The sequence below is a fragment of the Acipenser ruthenus genome, chromosome 48 (genome assembly GCF_902713425.1).
Source record: "Acipenser ruthenus chromosome 48, fAciRut3.2 maternal haplotype, whole genome shotgun sequence".
NCBI classification, from domain to species: Eukaryota; Metazoa; Chordata; class Actinopteri; order Acipenseriformes; family Acipenseridae; genus Acipenser; species Acipenser ruthenus.
Window position 1 is genome coordinate 1,182,650 of NC_081236.1, and position 20,112 is coordinate 1,202,761.

Genomic DNA, 20,112 nt, shown 5'->3' on the forward strand with positions numbered 1-20,112 from the left:
TTATTGTGAGCGTGTGTCTCTCAGCGTGTCTGTGTGAGTGCCTGTGTGTGTGTGTCTCTGTGTCTCAGCTTATGTCTCAGTGCGTGTCTGTACTCAGTGCGTGCATGTCTCTGTGTCTCAGTGTCTGTGCTCATGTGTAATGTTAGCTGCTGTAGTGACTCTAAGTGTCCTGTGCAGCAATTCAGAGGCACCGTACAAGGCATGAGACTATTGATATATGAGCGCCTCGTGCTGGCATTGGATTTCATACAGAATCTCTGCACCTTCATTAAAATACCAGCAGTGCGGAGTAGTGGTTAGGGCTCTGGACTCTTGACCGGAGGGCCGTGGGTTCAATCCCAGGTGGGGGGGACACTGCTGCTGTACCCTTGAGCAAGGTTCTTTACCTAGATTGCTCCAGTAAAAACCCAACTGTATAAATGGGTAATTGTATGTAAAAATAATGTGATGTCTTGTAACAATTGTAAGTTGCCCTGGATAAGGGCGTCTGCTAAGAAATAAATAATAATAATAATATACCGAGCCAGGACTTCAGAGCAACAAACATAGCAAGAAAACCAACTGAAATCACAGCTGATAAACACTGCAAATATGAAGTCACTATCTCACATGGTTTCTGAGATATGTCTAGCAGTACAGGAAAGAGAACTCCACTCTCCACACTGCAGAGTGCTCTAGCAGTATAGGAAAGAGAACTCCACTCTCCACACTGCAGAGCGCTCTAGCAGTATAGGAAAGAGAACTCCACTCTCCACACTGCAGAGCGCTCTAGCAGTATAGGAAAGAGAACTCCACTCTCCACACTGCAGAGCGCTCTAGCAGTATAGGAAAGAGAACTCCACTCTCCACGCTGCAGAGCGCTCTAACAGTATAGGAAAGAGAACTTCACTCTCCACGCTGCAGAGCGCTCTAGCAGTATAGGAAAGAGAACTCCACTCTCCACACTGCAGAGCGCTCTAGCAGTACAGGAAAGAGAACTCCACTCTCCACACTGCAGAGTGCTCTAGCAGTATAGGAAAGAGAACTCCATTCTCTGTCAGTTAGATGAATAAATAATGGATCTGAGAAAAAAAAGCACAAAACTGAATATACAGGACAAGAAAAAATATATAGATGCATCCAATTAACTCTGGTTAAATTAGACTGTTTGCTTGAAAAGATCCAGTTAATACAGCATTTCTGTCTATCCAGTTTTCACATGTAATTGAATGGCCTGTGTGTGGGGAGGTGGGTAAGCAAACAGGGACCGTTGATTTCAGACCGAGGACAATCCTCTTTCAACACCGACTCACACTCCTCAAGAACACAATTCAGCTCTGGACGGTTTTACATCCCCCTCTATACAGAATGAACTAATTCTGCTTCATGAAGTCGAGTGAAACCTGCTGGATAATGTTCCGTTAACATATTGAATTGCACACCACTTTGTAGTTTTCCACATACTTCACGAAAAAACGTACACATTTTAAAAAGTGACATCTCTAAATAGAACATGAAATACTACTGGCTTCCGGTAGACTTTTGCAAGATCATTGTCTTTGATAACATGATGTTAAATAAAATATTTAAAATTATGTTCATATATATATTTTAAATTAATGTCTCAATCCTAAAATTCTAGGCGATGCAACACTTTTGCCACAGCTGTAGAACCGTTCTAGAACAGTCTAGAACTCTTAAGTCAAAATATCCCCAACCCCATATCTTTTCAATGACACCTCCCCCAATACAACTATCTTTCACCTCAAATGTGCCCCCCCTCCCCACTCCCTTCCTCCTTGTCCCCTCATCCCTCCTTCCCCTCCCTGGGCACAGGGCAGGGTGAAAGGCTCGCTCTGGAAATAGACAATGTGTGTAAGAGTGAACACAAAGCCACCTTGCCCAGCACACCGCGGTGGTGATGTGCTGGCACAGTGCCCGTGTCCTCGGCTCACCCCCAGCCCCTCCTCCTCTCCGCTCCCCTCCCCTGACAGCTCAGTCTGCCTGGAGACACAGGGAGGCCTGGCCGGGGCACTGTGTGAAAGATTACCACCGTCACAGAGCGAGCGAGAGGGGAGGAGAGAGCAGAACCATGGAACACTGCTCTGCAATGTGGAAACACACACACACACACACACACACACACACACAGAGAAAAACACACACACACTGTACACACACACACACACACACACACACAGTGTACACACACGCAGAAACACACACACAGATAAACACACACACACAGTGTACACACACGCAGAAACACACACACACAGAAACACACACACACACAGAAACACACACTGTACACACACACAGTCAGAGACACACACAGACAGACAGAAATACACACACTTCTAAAACCATTTTCTATTAATGTTCTCGAACGTCATTTACATGTCAATGGATCGGAACCGCGACTGGACTACCTGAATCACGCGGCCCGCGGGTCCGGGGCAGCTCGCTTCGGAGTGACGCTTTGCTTATTGAAGATTTGAGAAATCACTGCTACCCCCCCCGGACGCACAAGGCAAGCATTCACAGAAACACTAAAATCAGCAGGGAGTAATAGCACAGGCTTTTAAAAAAAAGACATTCTTCCATTAGCCTAGCAGCTCTCTGAAAGCTCTCCTTCTCCAGTGACTGCTTCACTGCCTCTTAACTCTTTTAGCAGTCCTTTGCAGATCTCACAGCTGTTAGTGAATGCAGTCCACCTCGAAAAAATTTTCCATTAAAAAAATAAAAATAAAAATGTTAACCATTTAGCCCATCAGATCTCGTCCGGTTCCGAGCAGCTGATTGATCTCAGAACTTTGTCAAATCGGGTTTTGAAGGATCCCAGTAATTCTGCCTCAGCAGCACGGCTAGGTAACCCATTCCATCCCCTCACCTCACCGCTCTCTGTGTGAAGAAGTGTCTCCTTCCCTCTGTCCTGAGTCTTTCCAGCTGCGGTCCTCCAATCCTGGTTTCTGTGTCTTAAATATTGACTAGGATTTTAAAGGCATCAATCAAGTCAAATCAATCAAAGGGCAGCAGTGTGGAGTAGAGGTTAGGGCTCTGGACTCTTGACCGGAGGGTCGTGGGTTCAATCCTTGGTGGGGACACTGCTGCTGTACCCTTGAGCAAGGTACTTTACCTAGATTGCTCCAGTAAAAACCCAACTGTATAAATGGGGAATTGTATGTAAAAATAATGTGATATCTGTATAATGTGAAATAATGTATAATGTGATATCTTGTAACAATTGTAAGTCGCCCTGGATAAGGGCGTCTGCTAAGAAATAAATAATAATAATAATAATAAGTCCTATCTAATTTCTCTTAGTTCCAGGCTCAGTAGATTGAGTACTTTCCTAATTTCTCTCTCCTGCGAGCCCTGGGATCAGTCTGGCTGCCCTTCACTGGACTCTCATCACACCCTCATCAGAACCGCCTTGGACTGAACCTCTTGCCTATAGAACCCGTTCTGTTTGCCTTTTCAATGCTTCAGTGAGGATTACAACACCGCGGTCTCTCTCTCTTGGCGGGCCTGTTCTGGTTCAGGGCTTGTAACCAGAAGGTCACGGGTTCAAATCCCACCTAGGCCACTGACTGCCTCGCTGTGTGTGACCCTGAGCAAGTCGCTTCACCTCCTTGTGCTCCGTCCTGCGGATGAGATGTTAAATCAACGTCCTATTGGAAGTGACTCTGCATATAACGCACAGTTCACAGCCTGCCTCTGTAAAGCGCTTTGTGACGGTGGAACACTATGAAAGGCGCTATATAAAGAAAAATAAAGATATTATTTTTATTGTATTTAGTGCAAACTGTAGCATGTATAGCACAGTCTTTAAGGGATTACAAAAATAATAAAGCCAGGGACGTCCTTTTTGTCGAAACACAAAAGCACATTTTATTAAAGGGCTGTTTCCTCCAGTCCTGTAATTAGTGGGAAGTCGTTCTGGTAATTGGCTAAAGACAGACAAAGCCCCATTCAGTGTGGGAATGCGTGGCGTGGAAACGTGCCAACGAGAGAGAGAGAGACTCTCAATCTTCATTCAGAAAACAGGATTCGTTTAGAAGAGACAAACTCGCCGTGCTGTGCAGCTGTCCCCTTACCTTTCTATCCAGCGCTTAAAGAAAAGGGGCTTGAACCCAGGAGGTTCAAATCCCAGCTCAGCCACTGACTCCCTGCGTGTGCGAGACCCTGAGCAAGTCACTGAACCTCCTTGTGCTCCGTCCTTCGGATGAGACGTCAAACAAACGAGCTCCTATTGGAAGTGACTCTGCAGCAGCAGCAGCAGTTGTTGATGAAGCAGAGTTCACCCCCTAGTCTAAGTCGCTTGGGATAATAATCAATAATTCTCACACTCAGAGGTTTTCATGTAGGTAGGTATATAAAGGATATAAATGACAAATCCTGTGTGTGTCATATTTATATAAATATATATAAAACAAAAATAAACTTTGTAATTGTGCTCTATATTCTATAGCAGGGTTTCCCCACCCTGGTCGGTTTTAATTCCAAATGAGCCCTCAATTACTTAATTAGACCCTTAATTGAATTGACCACTTGCTTAATCAGATCTTTTTATTTATTGTGTTCAGCTCTTAAACAGTTGCAGAGTTCAAGTTACTTCTAAAACGTTACCTCACCTAGAATATTGTGTTCAGTTCTGGTCACCTCGTTACAAAAAGGATATTGCTGCTCTAGAAAGAGTGCAAAGAAGAGCAACCAGAATTATCCCGGGTTTAAAAGGCATGTCGTATGCAGACAGGCTAAAAGAATTGAATCTATTCAGTCTTGAACAAAGAAGACTACACGGCGATCTGATTCATGCATTCAAAATACTAAAAGGTATTGACAGTGTCGGCCCAAGGGTCTTTTTCGACCTGAAAAAAGAAACAAGGACCAGGGAAATGGAGATTAGATAAAGGGGCATTCAGAACAGAAAATAGGAGGCACTTTTTTACACAGAGAATTGTGAGGGTCTGGAACCAACTCCCCAGTAATGTTGTTGAAGCTGACACCCTGGGATCCTTCAAGAAGCTGCTTGATGAGATTCTGGGATCAATAAGCTACTAACAACCAAACGAGCAAGATGGGCTGAATGGGGCCTCCTCTCGTTTGTAAACTTTCTTATGTTCTTATGTTACAGCCAACTTCAAATCTGCAGCTGCTTAAGAGCTGAAAACTATTTAAAAGGTCTAATTAAACAAATGATCAGTTCAATTAAGGGTCTGGTTTAGTAATTAAGAGCTCAGTTGGAATGAAAAGCAGCAGACACAGGGGGGTCCCCAGGACCGGGGCTGGGAAACCCTGTTCCATCGGATACAAGATGTTCTGAAATTGTGACACGTGTTTGAAGATAATCTGTTGATTCCTCTTCCTAATGTGCTAATGAATGGGACAGCACGCTCCCTCCTCGCTGTATCACACTGCAGTGACGCCTCGGCCAAAAAAAAATACAGAAAGGAACACAATCTTCTGACCGAGCCAAGACTGAGGTTTCCCTGGGGGACGACAAAGAGAGGCGCGCGCCAGGGAGCTCTGGGAATCTCGCCCACGGCGAAAAACAACAACAACGAGACCCTGTTTGAATTCGTACTGTGTTTATTAAAGCTACACTTTTATTTATCTGGAAAACTATGTATCCAGCTGTGCTGGAAGCTGGTATTAAGACCCTCGGGGACCCCTGCGCTCCCCTGACTGTGTGATTCCCCCCTGCACACCACGCGGCCGTGCCTTTACCAGGGGAGACCCTCGGGGACCCCTGCGCTCCCCTGACTGTGTGACTCCCCCCCCTGCACACCACGCGGCCGTGCCTTTACCAGGGGAGACCCTCGGGGACCCCTGCGCTCCCCTGACTGTATGACTCACCCCTGCACACCACGCGGCCGTGCCTTTACCAGGGGAGACCCTCGGGGACCCCTGCGCTCCCCTGACTGTGCGACTCCCCCCTGCGCACCACGCGGCCGTGCCTTTACCAGGGGAAACCCTCGGGGACCCCTGCGCTCCCCTGATTGTGTGACTCACCCCTGCACACCACGCGGCCGTGCCTTTACCAGGGGAGACCCTCGGGGACCCCTGCACCCCCCTGACTGTGCGACTCCTCCTGCACACCACGCGGCCGTGCCTTTACCAGGGGAGACCCTCAGGGACCCCTGCGCTCCCCTGACTGTGTGACTCCCCCCTGCACACCACACGGCCGTGCCTTTACCAGGGGAGACCCTCGGTGACCCCTGCACTCCCCTGACTGTGCGACTCCCCCCTGCACACCACGCGGCCGTGCCTTTACCAGGGGAGACCCTCAGGGACCCCTGCGCTCCCCTGACTGTGCGACTCCCCCCTGCACACCACGCGGCCGTGCCTTTACCAGGGGAGACCCTCGGGGACCCCCACAGTCCTACAGTATCTTACAGGAACACATTTTCGGACGTCCATCAAAAAGAACTGCAGAAACGCATCTAGTACAGCAGGGCGGTTTTTTTATTTATCTTTCACACTTGGCACTGTAACAGAATATCTTTTCACTGGATCAGTGTTTCACTGGTTCAAGTTTTAGAGAACAGTGTTTGTTTTATGTAATGCTTTACTTAATTTTAAAAACAAATTACTTGCGGTTACTTTCTCGTTATTTCAAAAAATAACCCATTTCCTTCTGCCCTAAATAGGTAGTTTGAGCAGACAAAATCTAACACTTTACACAGGTGCTGCTGTAATGTCCTGTACACTGGGCAATGCTGGCAGGACCACACTATGTAACACTAATACAAAACCCTGCACAGAACTACAGCAGCTACCCAAGACAGTGAGGTCTATGTGAAGCTGTAATGCAGTGTGCTGGCATTGCCTGCTGAGTGTGTAACTCAGGGGTCATGTGACGACGACGGTGAAGACTACAGACAGCATGGAACGCTTATGAGAAGAGGAGGAGGAGGCAGGCTGGGTGTCACTCAGGGAACAGTGAGCAGCTGTTTCACTCCCAGACACTCCTGTCTGTTAATTACGATCCGTCTCACTCTCTCACACGCACACACACAGACTCGTACTCGCACAGATACAGACACACACAAACAGACTCATATTCACACTCATACAGAGACTCATTCACACACACACACGCAGACTCATACTCACACACACAGAGACACACACACTCACACAGAGACACACACACACTCACACAGAGACACACACACACTCACACAGAGACACACACACACAGACTCATATTCACACAGATACACACACACACACACACACAGAGACACACACACACACACAAACAGACTCATATTCACACTCATACAGAGACTCATTCACACACACACACGCAGACTCATACTCACACACACAGAGACACACACACTCACACAGAGACACACACACACTCACACAGAGACACACACACACTCACACAGAGACACACACACACAGACTCATATTCACACAGATACACACACACACACACACACAGAGACACACACACACACACAAACAGACTCATATTCACACTCATACAGAGACTCATTCACACACACACACGCAGACTCATACTCACACACACAGAGACACACACACTCACACAGAGACACACACTCACACACACACACTCATTCACACAGATACACACACACACACACACACACACAGACTCAGGGAGGGGAGGAGAGGAGAGGGGAGTGGGGGAGGAGAGGAGCTGTACCCCAACACACCTGTCAGACACTAATTCATTCTGACACAAAACTCCATTCCATTTGCAGCTGTCTGCTTTGAGGAGCTTTTAACAGCACTGACTAGACATCGTCGCTTCACCTCAATAACCCTGATGAAGGCACTGGAGCCCAAACGCTGGTCTGCTTGACTCGGTCTCTTCTAGTTTCAATAACACTGATGAAGGCACTAGAGCCCAAACGCTGGTCTGCTTGACTCGGTCTCTTCTAGTTTCAATAACACTGATGAAGGCACTAGAGCCCAAACGCTGGTCTGCTTGACTCAGTCTCTTCTAGTTTCAATAACCCTGATGAAGGCACTAGAGCCCAAACGCTGGTCTGCTTGACTCAGTCTCTTCTAGCTTCAATAACACTGATGAAGGCACTAGAGCCCAAACGCTGGTCTGCTTCACTCAGTCTCTTCTAGCTTCAGTAACTGCCTCTCCCTGCACAGTACAGTAGGATAGATTAGCACGGTTCTCAATCCAAGTGTCACTCTGAGTGGCTAGTTTCCTCCCCTCTGCCGGCTTTTTGAATGGGGAGATTATCGGACAGCGAGACTGGATTCAAAGTGCAGCTGGTGGGCACCATGGTTGGGGGAGGGGGAAGGGGGGGGGGGGGGGTACTTAACCCCCTGCTGCCTGGACCAGAGAGAGAGAGAGAGAGAAACACAGTGCGGACAACAAACATCTATCAAACTGAAGTTGTTTCACCGTTAATGTTGTAAATGTGCAGAAATGACTTTGAAACTATTTTTAAGGTCATTTTGAGTACTTTGTCATCCACGGCAACCTCATATGAGGGACGGATTAAAAAAACCTCTTCTAGTCTTTATATATACAGTAATCCATCGCGTATCCACCCTCACCGTTCATCCACCATGAGCAATCTCTTCAGCAACGCTGGTTTATAATCGAACAGAGAACATTAGTTCAGAGCGTGTAGATCCCACCAAAGTTGTCCTACCCTGTGTTGTGTGTGCGCCATGCGCTGCCATTGCTGGTAGCGTCACGGGAGCTGTTCAGTGTGTTGATCTGTAATAACTCCTCCTCGCCTGCGGGGGGCGTATCTCCTTCACCCTCCGTCTCGATCTCCTGCCTGTCACTCAGCAGCGAACGCACGCACCCACACGGCAGACAGCTACCCCGTCACAAGCATTCATACCCTGTATCTTTCTGAACAAGGGATGTAGGGGAGCTCCCGAATAAAAGCTGAATCTCCAAACAAGAATTGTGTGACTATAGTCGCTGTTTACAGCTGTGTGGAATGGGATTTAAAACAGGATATCTGACTTTTTACATCAACGCCCTGACCCTGGTCCATATGCGACGGATTACTGTATAAATCCTTTCTGTGTTAAGAAACACCTCCTGACTTAAACCCTGCTGATCTGAATTGCAACAGATTGTATTTATTAAAAGTTAATAATTAATATCGTAGCTGGTCTGCAATGTTTATGCAACGCAACTCTGATAGCGTGGCCTGACTTTCCAGTGATAGGACCTCAGCTGACTGATAAATCAAAGCTGCCCAGCAACTAAATGAACTGCAGTGAAACTGGGCTTTAAACTTCATACAGGTGAGAACACAGCGATCCATTTGCACCAGTAAAACCCAACCTCGCCTCGTTCCCAGTATCAAACTGGGTCCGGTTCCATCTGCTGTCTCCAATCCAATCTGCAACCCTGCATTACACACACAAGCCAGCCTGTGTGCATCAAGTGTTGTCTAATCGCTGTGTATTAATTAACCTCTGCTATTCCCCTGACAGTATATTCCCAGCCCTCATGTTTTACATGTTATTAGTTTTTCAGCAGTCGGAGATTTAGGTAACTTCCACCATCAGTGTGGTGATCAAGTTCTGCCAGGCTGCAATGCTAACTGGGCCTGCGGACACACACACACATGCACACGCACAAGCACACACACACAGACAAACTCTCACATACACCCAGACAGACACACACACACGCACACACGCACAGAGACACACTCACACACACCCAGACAGAGACACAGACACACTCTCACACACACCCAGACAGACACACACACACACACGCACTCTCACACACACACAGACGCACACCCACACAGAGATACACACACACTCTCACACACACACACACAGACGCACACCCACACAGAGACACAGACACACACTCTCACACACAGACACACACCGCGTTACTGTACCACACACACAGTCCCAGTTGAAACTGATCTCAGATCCGCTGCAGATGGAAACGGACTAGTCTCATTTCAAACCCAGTGCCAGTCAAACCTGACTGCATTTTCCAGTAACTCGGCGCTGTAAAGGTTTTCAGACCAGTAATGAAAACGTGGTGACGGATTACAAATGTGAGAAAAACAAACACAGACTGACGGGTAACGCAGAAAACCAGAAAGCGCTTCAGCAGCGAGAGTCAAGCCTCCCGCGTCACACAAACGCACCTTTCAAATCATCTCGCTAGCACACAGGGTCACAGGAAGGAAGGAGTGGGTTCGAAGGCTGGGTCTTCAGAGAACGCTACACTGCTTCACACAGTTTAGAGGCTTGCATTAGTTTAGCAGAAACATGCAAGTGCAGCATTTTGCTTTGAAGTCTCTTCCAAACTCCCACTCAGGGCAACAGTGTCGTAATCTGTAGAGAGTGTTGCTTACCTTTCATGCTATTATTAACACAGCCCTTACAATAGACTCCCTGGCCAAAAAATTATTCTTCTGAGGCTTAAAACTGTTATTAAATCTCAGACTCACTGTCTGATGTGCTACGGGGTGTATTTGGGTGAAGTCGACATTTTTAATTTAGTGTTACCGAGTTCATTAGACTGTATGCTAGACTGTATTGAATTAGCTGGCTCTCAGATCGCCAGTACAGCTCTGAGTTCTCTATACTAGACTGTATTGAATTAGCTGGCTCTCAGATCCCCAGTACAGCTCTGAGTTCTCTATACTAGACTGTATTGAATTAGCTGGCTCTCAGATCGCCAGTACAGCTCTGAGTTCTCTATACTAGACTGTATTGAATTAGCTGGCTCTCAGATCGCCAGTACAGCACTGAGTTCTCTATACTAGACTGTATTGAATTAGCTGGCTCTCAGATCCCCAGACAAGCACTGAGTTCTCTATACTAGACTGTATTGAATTAGCTGGCTCTCAGATCCCCAGTACAGCACTGAGTTCTCTATACTAGACTGTATTGAATTAGCTGGCTCTCAGATCCCCAGTACAGCACTGAGTTCTCTACACTAGACTGTATTGAATTAGCTGGCTCTCAGATCCCCAGTACAGCACTGAGTTCTCTATACTAGACTGTATTGAATTAGCTGGCTCTCAGATCCCCAGTACAGCACTGAGTTCTCTATACTAGACTGTATTGAATTAGCTGGCTCTCAGATCCCCAGTACAGCACTGAGTTCTCTACACTAGACTGTATTGAATTAGCTGGCTCTCAGATCCCCAGTACAGTAATGCTGACCCAGGCTTTAAAATTCCCTTTCTAATCTCTTAGCACCAGCAACGTTACCCTCACCCCCACCCCGAGCTCAAAGTTTAAATCCAGACTGTAGATCTTGCTGTCCTGACCTGCTTATCTGTGTTGAGCAAGGACGTTCCTGTGAATTCCTCGAAAGAGCCTCGAGGAAGGCTTGTCAAAACAAGCTCTTCAAAAGAAAACGCTCCCCGTCAGCTTTCTTGGTGAACTGCGAAGTCAACGCGTTTTAAATCCCGCTGCTACAGATACAGGGCCTGTGCCAGGGAAAACCCCATTCACTGAAACACATCTTCCTCAGCAGACAACGACAACGCAAAAAAAATTTTTTGGAGCAGTAATAATTGCTTTTGATTTTCATGAGATGTTAACCAGGAATTCAATTCTGCTCAGCTCGGGGGGGGAGGGGGGGGGGGTTAAATATTAAAATATTAAGTCTAAACAAACTGAACTCAATTTAAATACATGAATCCCCCTCTGTTGCAGAATTGGGGGGGGGATTCAATTGATCGCATTAACGCAGATTTGTACAATCAGGATATGGTAGCAAGGATGATCCTAATCGTTTTTATTACTCTATAAGGCTATGGAGTCTATAAATACCAAAAGAACTCCCAACAGAAGTTCCTTTTCAAATACACCCCAGTGACCGTTATGATTCTAGCGACTTCAAATCCAGTCTCCTCTACCCCTTCTTTTTTTAAAAAGATCCTTTAACCTCTCAGTAATCTAGGTGGGATCTAACTAAGGCACTGTATAATATTAGCAGGACCGCTCCAGACTTGTGTGCAGAACAGACCAACAATCTATTTGTGTTTTCAACTGCCTCACCACACTGGCGAGATACTTCTAAATGATGGACTGGTTTTGCTGTTTTTATACTGTCATACAGATTAGGTGTAAAACCAAGACTGGAAGTGACTCTGCAGCAGCCACTGACTCCCTGTGTGTGTGTGACCCTGAGCAAGTCACTGAACCTCCTTGTGCTCCGTCCTTCGGATGAGACGTCAAACAAACGAGCTCCTATTGGAAGTGACTCTGCAGCAGCAGTTGTTGATGATGCATAGTTCACCCCCTTAGTATCTGTAAGACGCTTTGGATAAAAGCGTCTGCTAAATGACTCATTAATAATAGCCTCTCCTTTTCAGTTAAACAGGGCAAGCATGGAGCCGTCTCCTTCATCAAAAACAACCTTATAATCTGGAGCCAGTGCAAAGAACACAGCGTGCTGCTCCCCCACGATTCTAACGGAGGAGATAACGCAGTCCCACTGGCTGGATCTCTGCAGTCTAAACAGCAGGCATGGTGGAGACGTTACCCCCGACACACACACACACACACACACACACACACACCCAGCCACGCACTGAGTCAGCAGATTATCTGAACACAGTGTTAAAAGAACAAGGATTTTATAAAAGTCTCCAGACATGCTCAAAGCCAGGCGAAGGCAGATTTAGAGAGAAACTGGGCAGTGCGGTCCATTGGTTAATGTCCAGGGTTTGTCACCAGAAGGTCACTGGTTCAAATCCCACCTCTGCCACTGACTGCCTCGCTGTCACTTCACCTCCTTGTGCTCCGTCCTGCGGATGAGATGTTAAATCAACGTCCTATTGTAAGTGACTCTGCATATAATGCACAGTTCACAGCCTGCCTCTGTAAAGCGCTTTGTGATGGTGGAACACTATGAAAGGCGCTATATAAAAAAATAAAGATATTTTTATTATTATTATTCAAATGAAAGCAGTTGAACAAATCGCAACGATTATGTCGTCTCTAAAATATAAAATCCAATTCCAAAGTCCTTTCAAGGAATGAAAAATTGATTTTAAAAAGGGATTGAACCCCAACCCTGCCTGGAACCGCTGAAAACCATCGCAAACAAAACGCCATAAAACACGACGGGCAACCAGGATTCTCCAAACAGAGGCAGATTCAGAGCAACAGAACGCAGAACCGCTCAGAACAAAACTTCTCGAAACAGCGAGGGGAGGGGCAAATGAAAAGGACATTAACAAAGACAAAGACAGTCACACACAAAGGAATCAAAGCCCATGCCTGCCTCACCTGTGCCGTCCTTGCCGCTGCTCTGGTGCGACCTCAGCTCCTCAGACTTGTGGAAGTCGATGCTGGCGTAGGTGTTGACAGCCAAGGCAGGGGTCCCTCCGTTAGACAGGGGAGAGGAGTAGAGCCGAGGAGGGGCAGGCTGGCCGGACGCTGCTCCTTCGAGAGCCGGGTGGGCCAGCTCCTTACTGGCCAGATCCAGGTCGATGTAGTTCAGGCCTTGCTCCATGGAGACACTGGCGGGAGGTGGAGGGGCTGCAGCCGAGGGGTAGAAAAGCAGACAGGACTGGGAGTTTGGCTCGCTGCCAGCTTCCCCTTTTCCCCAGACGCTCTCGAACCCCAGTCGCTTGGTAACCTGCGGGTGATCGGCGAAGACCAGGGGCGGGGGGTTGTGCTGCTGGAGGAAGGTTTCGGAACAGTGCCTCCGACGCAAGTCCGCCCGGATTACCTTCGCCCCCTGATCCGGATTGGGGCTCAGCTTGGGCAGGGGGAAGACCTGCCCCAGATCGGCCTGGCCCCCAGCCGGCTCCTCTTTGGGGGAGGCAGATTTGGGGGTCAGGGAGCCCGCGCTGAAAGCCATCTCTGTGTAGTCCTCGAAAGTGGGGGACTCCAGAGGCACGGCTCTCCGACAGGGTTCGCTGGCCGCTTCGCTGGCCGGACCAGCTTGGGGGCTGGGCTTCGACAGAACCGGCCTCCTCTCCTCGACCGCGGGGTAGCCCGGGAGGGCTAACGGGGGCCCCAGGTCCATGCTGACGTACTCGGATCCCAGCAGGTCTTGCTGGAGCGGGTCGTGGTAGCCGGTTAAGCACGAGGGAGGTCTACGCAGAAGCCTGACTGACGGTCCCAAGTCTCCACTGGCGCCTCCGCGGAACTCAATGCTGACGTACTCCCCGGGGCTCTTGGGTTCTGGGGGGAGGGGGGTCTCCCGCACCCGCGGGAGAGTGCTGGCTTTGGACACGTCGATGAACAAGCTGACGGGACGGCTACGCTGCCCGCCTCTCCTCTGCCCGTTCCCCACGGCACCCGAGAAAGACCTCCCAGGACGCTCCTCCGCTTCTCCCAGGCTCTCGCTGCTGGCGGAGCTGGAGAAGGAGGAGGAGGAGGAGAGGAGCCGGCTGCTGCTCTGTCTGGTCACGCAAGACCGGGCCGGGTTGTCGTTGGCGGCGGTGGGGGTCTGTGCGCCTCCTTCGAATCGCGCGGCGGCGGGGGGGGCGTGCTTGTACGAGCGCGGGAGGGAGTAGTAGGAGTAGACCATCTTCGGGGGGTCGGGGAGCAGAACGTCGGGGGGCGTGCTGCAGGAGGACCGGCTGCTGACGGGGGACATGTTCATGTAGTCGCTCCCGGCTTTGCTGTCCACGCTGCTCCCTCCAGCCCCGGCTAGCGGGTGCCCGCCCCAGGTACCCCCTTTCTGATCTGGGGAGCAGCTTCCGTTGGGGGACATCATCACGTACCCGTCGGAAGGCAGGGGGTTGATCCGATGGGGAGGGGAGACGCTGCTGTTGGGGGTCATGGCCATGTAGTCGTCCAGCTTGACCGCGTGTCCAGCTGCTCTTTCGTCTTGGCCACCGTTGGCCACGCCAGGCAGCATGGCCATGTAGCCGTTGTCCCTCGTCGGCTGGGCTTCGCTGGCTTGAGATTTGCTCCCGGGGAGGTCCAGGTAGCTCTCTCCCGCTCCCTGCAGAGCGAAGGGCCGCTGGCTGGCGCCGCGGGACATCACTGCATAGTCCTCCTCTCCCTCCTCCCCTGCCGCTCCCAAGTCCTGCGGGACCCTCCTCCTAGGCAGGCCCGGGGTCAGCTTCTCCAGGGACATGGGAGGCAGGGAGGCCCGTTTGCTTAGCAGCCTCCGCTCAGCCTCGCTCTCCCGGCTGGAGGACCGGCGTAACACCCTCCGAGGCGGCTGTGAAGGCAGCGGATTGGCCGGGCCGCCGCTCCTCCCATCCTGCCTCCCCATGGCGATGTAATCGGCCCCTCCTAGCGGGTGATAACCTCCCAGGATGTCGGGGGTCAAACTGCGGCCTTGCGAGTGCTCCCCGGGGCTGGAATCGTATTCGTCTGAGGATCCGTAATCGCTGGGGAACCCTGCCGCAGACGCCCCTCCGGCACACAGTTCCCGGATGTAGGCACATTCGGAGCCGAGGGAGGTACTGGAGGACAGGCAAGCGGAGCCGGGGGCTGGGGAAGGGGTGGATTTCGTCAGGCCCAGAGGGGTCTTTACAGAGGGACGGACGGATCTCACGGCCAGGGTTGGGGTGGTGCCGTTGGGGCTGGCTCCTTCTGTTCGGGGGCCGTCGCCTGCGTGGGGGTGGCCGTTCTTGGGGGCCGGGGTAGGGGAGGGGTTGCTGCTGGTGCTGGAGGTGTCGGTGCGGGAGCGGCGGGGGAACCCCACCTGGCTCGGGGGAGGGTTGGGGTGGTGCCTCCTCGAGGGGACGGTGATGGGATTGGAGGAGGTCGAGCAGGACTGGCTCTTGCTCCTCTGTCGGAACTCCTCGCTCAAGGACTTCATGGCTTCCAGGATTGTTTCGTGCATGTTCTGGGCCACCACAGAGTCTTCCACCTGCATCCAGAACTCCCCGGGGCCCGTCACGGCGGAGCGCCCCACTTCCACGAAGAAGAAGTTCTCGGAGTGACCGCAGCGGCGCACGTTCAGGAGCTGCAGGACCACGGCGGCCGCGTCCGAGTTCAGCTTGACGAAGTTGACCGTCTTCTCGGTCAGACACAGCCGGTAGATCCCCACCAGGTTCTTGGCCTGGCCCAGACCTTTCGGCCACACTTTGACCTGCCAGACCTCTTTGAAAGCGGGACCGGGAGTCTCCACGACCACGCCGTACTCCGGGCTCTCCACGTGGACCTTACCTGGGGAACAAAAAAAAAAAAAGAGTTTTAGAAACACACTGGGCTGTAAAAATAAAAATCACCAACACCTTGTTTACAACGAGCGCGGACTGACCGCCAGTCCGGGTTCTCCCCCCTGTTCCCTTTGATCGTCTCCCCTTGCAAAAAGACGCAACGCGAGTTTGACGGACGTCAGCGGTTCTTTCCCAGCATGCCTTGCGGCTGAAGTTGCGTTCGCTCGTTTACAAAACCGAAAGGACGGACGCCATCGATTTGCTTCCGACAAAAAAACTAAAGTTTACGCACACTCGCCTCTTGATTGGTCAGGGTCGTGACGTACTTCCACGCTTCGGCAGGTTTTGGGAAAGGGTCCGAACTGCCCCCCCCCGGTTGGCTAAATTAACATGGGACTGCAGGATCAGGGGCAGCAGGGTGCTGAACCGGGATTGAGGGGTGCATGGAAATGAGGCACAAGCGATACCCGTATGGCCATTATAAAAATTAACTTCCTATCCTGGACTACTCAATGTTAACTTAGGCAAAGCAATCTAAGATTAAAGCTAATCAGGGTCTGTGAAAATAGCAAGGTGGCCAACACCCTGATCTGAGTAGCTTATATTTTATAACAGCGATAGGAGGTGAACGTTTGATACTTGGCTAACTATTAAACTCTTAATTATTAACACCCAGAGTGCAAACACATACGGACCGCATTGGAATCCACTTTATAGGGTTATACCCAGAAGGCCAAGAGTTTTTTTTAGAACATTTCACAGCACCAGTGAGCCCATCTGCATCAACCCTGTGTTTGCAGGGGCAATTCTTGGATACCAGGTGGTGGATGCAGTCCAGGGTGCTGTAAAATGCTCTAAAAATCCAGCTGTGGTTTATCAGGGTGATCAAACCGCCCCCTGGTATAATTAAAGGTGTGAAAGCTCAAGGCGGTTTGCCATGTAGACAGGCACAGTGTATACAGGGGTCTGCATTTTCAGTCATTGGTCCTTTTTTTAGGTTCGTTTGTTATCATTTAACTGACCCTGCTGATTTTAGGCTTCACATTGCAAAAAAAAATAACTGCCAACTCCATCCCTCACACCTGTATGGAAATAATTTCATCACATTAGCAAAAACAAACAGCCAGCAATATTCTTGCACGCAATGCTATCCCTGGACCTGCTTATCAGCTGAAACACTTCTGAGAATCTGCAGTGCAGCTTGCTAAACCAGTCTTGCAAAGACAGAGAGAGAGAGAGGAGAGAAAGAAAAAGACAGCGAGAGAGGAGAGAAAGAGACCGAAAGAGAGACAGAGAGAAAAAAGGAGAGAGACGGAGAGACAGAGAGAGAAAGAGATAGACAGACAGAGGAAGAGAAAGAGAGAAAAAGGAGAGAAAGGGCGAGTTTGACAGAGAGCAGTTAACTTACAGTAAAAATATTTACTTATATGAGTGAAGTCCATTAAGTAGTAAGTACGATGAACGGATGAGAACGATTTCAAATATGAGCAATTACAAAAACCGTGAACACGGATACCTGCAAGAGTCAAGCCAGCTGATGAATAACTGTAGTTTACTGCAGGACTGACTGTCGTAGACTACAGTTATTCACCAGCGAGTGGGCAGCAGTGTGGAGTAATGGTTAGGGCTCTGGACTCTTGACCGGAGGGTCGTGGGTTCAATCCCAGGTGTGGGGGACACTGCTGCTGTACCCTTGAGCAAGGTACTTTACCTAGATTGCTCCAGTAAAAAACCCAACTGTATAAATGGGGAATTGTATGTAAAAATAATGTGATATCTTGTAACAATTGTAAGCCGCCCAGGGTAAGGGCGTCTGCTAAGAAATTAATAAATAAAATAATAATAGACTATCATAACAATACCATCTCATACCACACCTGGGCTCAATCAGAATTCATTACAATTACAGAACTGTTTGCTCTATTTTGTTTCATGATAATTATACTGCGATTACAATTATAATGACACTAAAAAGTAACAAACAGCTAGACGCTCCAGCGAACTCCATTTATTCCAAGTAATCACGCGGTGCAAACACAGGAACGTAAAAGAAAACTAAGATAAAAAATCTAACTGGGCCGCCCCAAGTGGTTGAAAATGCATGGATCACGAATTTCCCTCGTTAATTGTTTGAGTTTTACTTCGTTTCTGTGTTGTTCTCGATTTGCAGCGGGGTGTCCTCACTCTGGCAAGACCAGTCTAACCAGACAAGAACTCGGAGAAGAATGTGTGCTCAGCCGAGACGAAACGCAGGATCCTTCTTACTCTTCAGGGGAAATGCAACAGATCTCAAGATTGCACACTGGATCTGACCTGCAGTCCTAATCGAAGTAGCTTGTTTGACAAGAATCTGCCCTCGGCAACTGCTATGATCCAGACGGTACTTTGTGTTCTTCTTGGGCTGTGATCTGCTCGGATCCGAGACAGATAAACTCAGCTCCAGCAGTAGGGTCAGGCTACATGGAGGCCTGGGGGTCCAGCAGATAGAGAAAGGGGCTTTGAAACCAGGAGGTTCCCAGGTTCAAATCCCGCTGACTCTGTGTGTGTGTGTGTGTGTGTGTGTGTGTGTGACCCTGAGCGAGTCACTGAACCTCCTTGTGCTCCGTCCTTCAGATGAGACGTCAAACAAACGAGCTCCTATTGGAAGTGACTCTGCAGCAGCAGCAGTTGTTGATGATGCATAGTTCACCCTCCTAGTCTCTGTAAGTCGCTTTGGATAAAAGCGTCTGCTAAATGACTCATTAATAATAATAAGCTGCAGCAGGAGGGTCAGGCCTGGGTCAATCCTGGGTCAGGTCTGGGTCAATCCTGGGTCAGGTCTGGGTCAATCCTGGGTCAGGTCTGGGTCAATCCTGGGTCAGCAGGTTTATGGAATTTATTCCTGAGCTACAAGTTCATTAACTCAGAAATTAAGTCAAGTTGACCAACAAAAGTTTGGGCTCAGTTAAACCTGTGTTCAGCAGGCGAAATCAGAGAAGTGCTACCCCTGCATGTAAATGTGCTTTATGTTGCTCTTATCTGCCCCCTATTTTACTGCATTTAATCCTGTACTTCAGAATACTGTAATCTGCCAAGTGTTTAACCTGTAGTACTTTGTATTTAATCATATCCTGATGTAACTATCACTATTTAATCATATCCTGATGTAACTATCACTATTATCTGCTGTATTATTGAATTGTGGTTTGTCACACTTGTACTTTGCTTGAACAAAAGTTATTGTATTTCTTGCTCTTATTGTATTACTTGTATTGTAACACTTGAAATGTATTTGCTTACGATTGTAAGTCGCCCTGGATAAGGGCGTCTGCTAAGAAATAAATAAATAATAATAATAATAATAATAATAATAATAATAATAATAATAAATGCAAAAATGGGACCTGGTTCTTTGGAGTGGCAGAGAAAGTTATCAATGCCCCACATCCAACTGGATCGATTATATATTTTAAAAATAGATTGTAGTTACGTTGTCATATTTGCTGCATTTTATTTGTTATACAATATAAATGTGTGTATATTAACAATTAAGTGAATAGCGATCGCTCAGTGTACAACACAACATGGATCTGGGATCCAGCTTGGAAAAGGGGTGGCATTAAACTGTAATTAATCAATTACATAAGACTGCTTTCGTTTCTCCGATTCATAAGCAGTAGTGGTTAGGGCTCTGGACTCTGGACCGGAGGGTCGTGGGTTCAATCCCAGGTGGGGGACACTGCTGCTGTACCCTTGAGCAAAGTACTTTACCTAGATTGCTCCAGTAAAAACCCAACTGTATAAATGGGGAATTGTATGTAAAAATAATGTGATATCTTGTAATAATTGTAAGTCGCCCCTGGAAAAGGGCGTCTGCTAAGAAATTAATAATAATAAAAACGAGTGTGGGGTCTCTTTAAGCTCTCTGGCTCGGTGTGCAGTCAGCCTGTGTTTTTGCAGCTTCTCAGAAAGGCACAGCTGTCTCTGATTGAGACCATGCTTCTCTGACTAAGCTCTGCCTGGCCGCAACGCTCAGACTGCATCACAAAATAAA

General features: G+C 48.7%; 1 protein-coding gene across 2 annotated transcripts in view; it reads right to left on the reverse strand.

The window, feature by feature from the left end:
* The window catches only part of LOC117968833 (insulin receptor substrate 1-B-like), a 32,007-nt gene that overhangs the window by 5,040 nt on the left and 6,855 nt on the right, over positions 1-20,112 (reverse strand). The window contains exons 2-3 of one of the 2 annotated variants that reach the window (XM_059014390.1): positions 13,237-16,086; positions 11,596-12,752 (exon numbers count right to left, since the gene is read on the reverse strand). In XM_059014390.1, the coding sequence (XP_058870373.1) occupies positions 12,733-12,752; positions 13,237-16,086 (2,870 nt within the window). In that variant the 3' untranslated portion in view covers positions 11,596-12,732. Of the gene's footprint in view, positions 1-11,595; positions 12,753-13,236; positions 16,087-20,112 lie in introns of those variants that run through there. The other variant, XM_059014391.1, reaches the window with a different exon arrangement.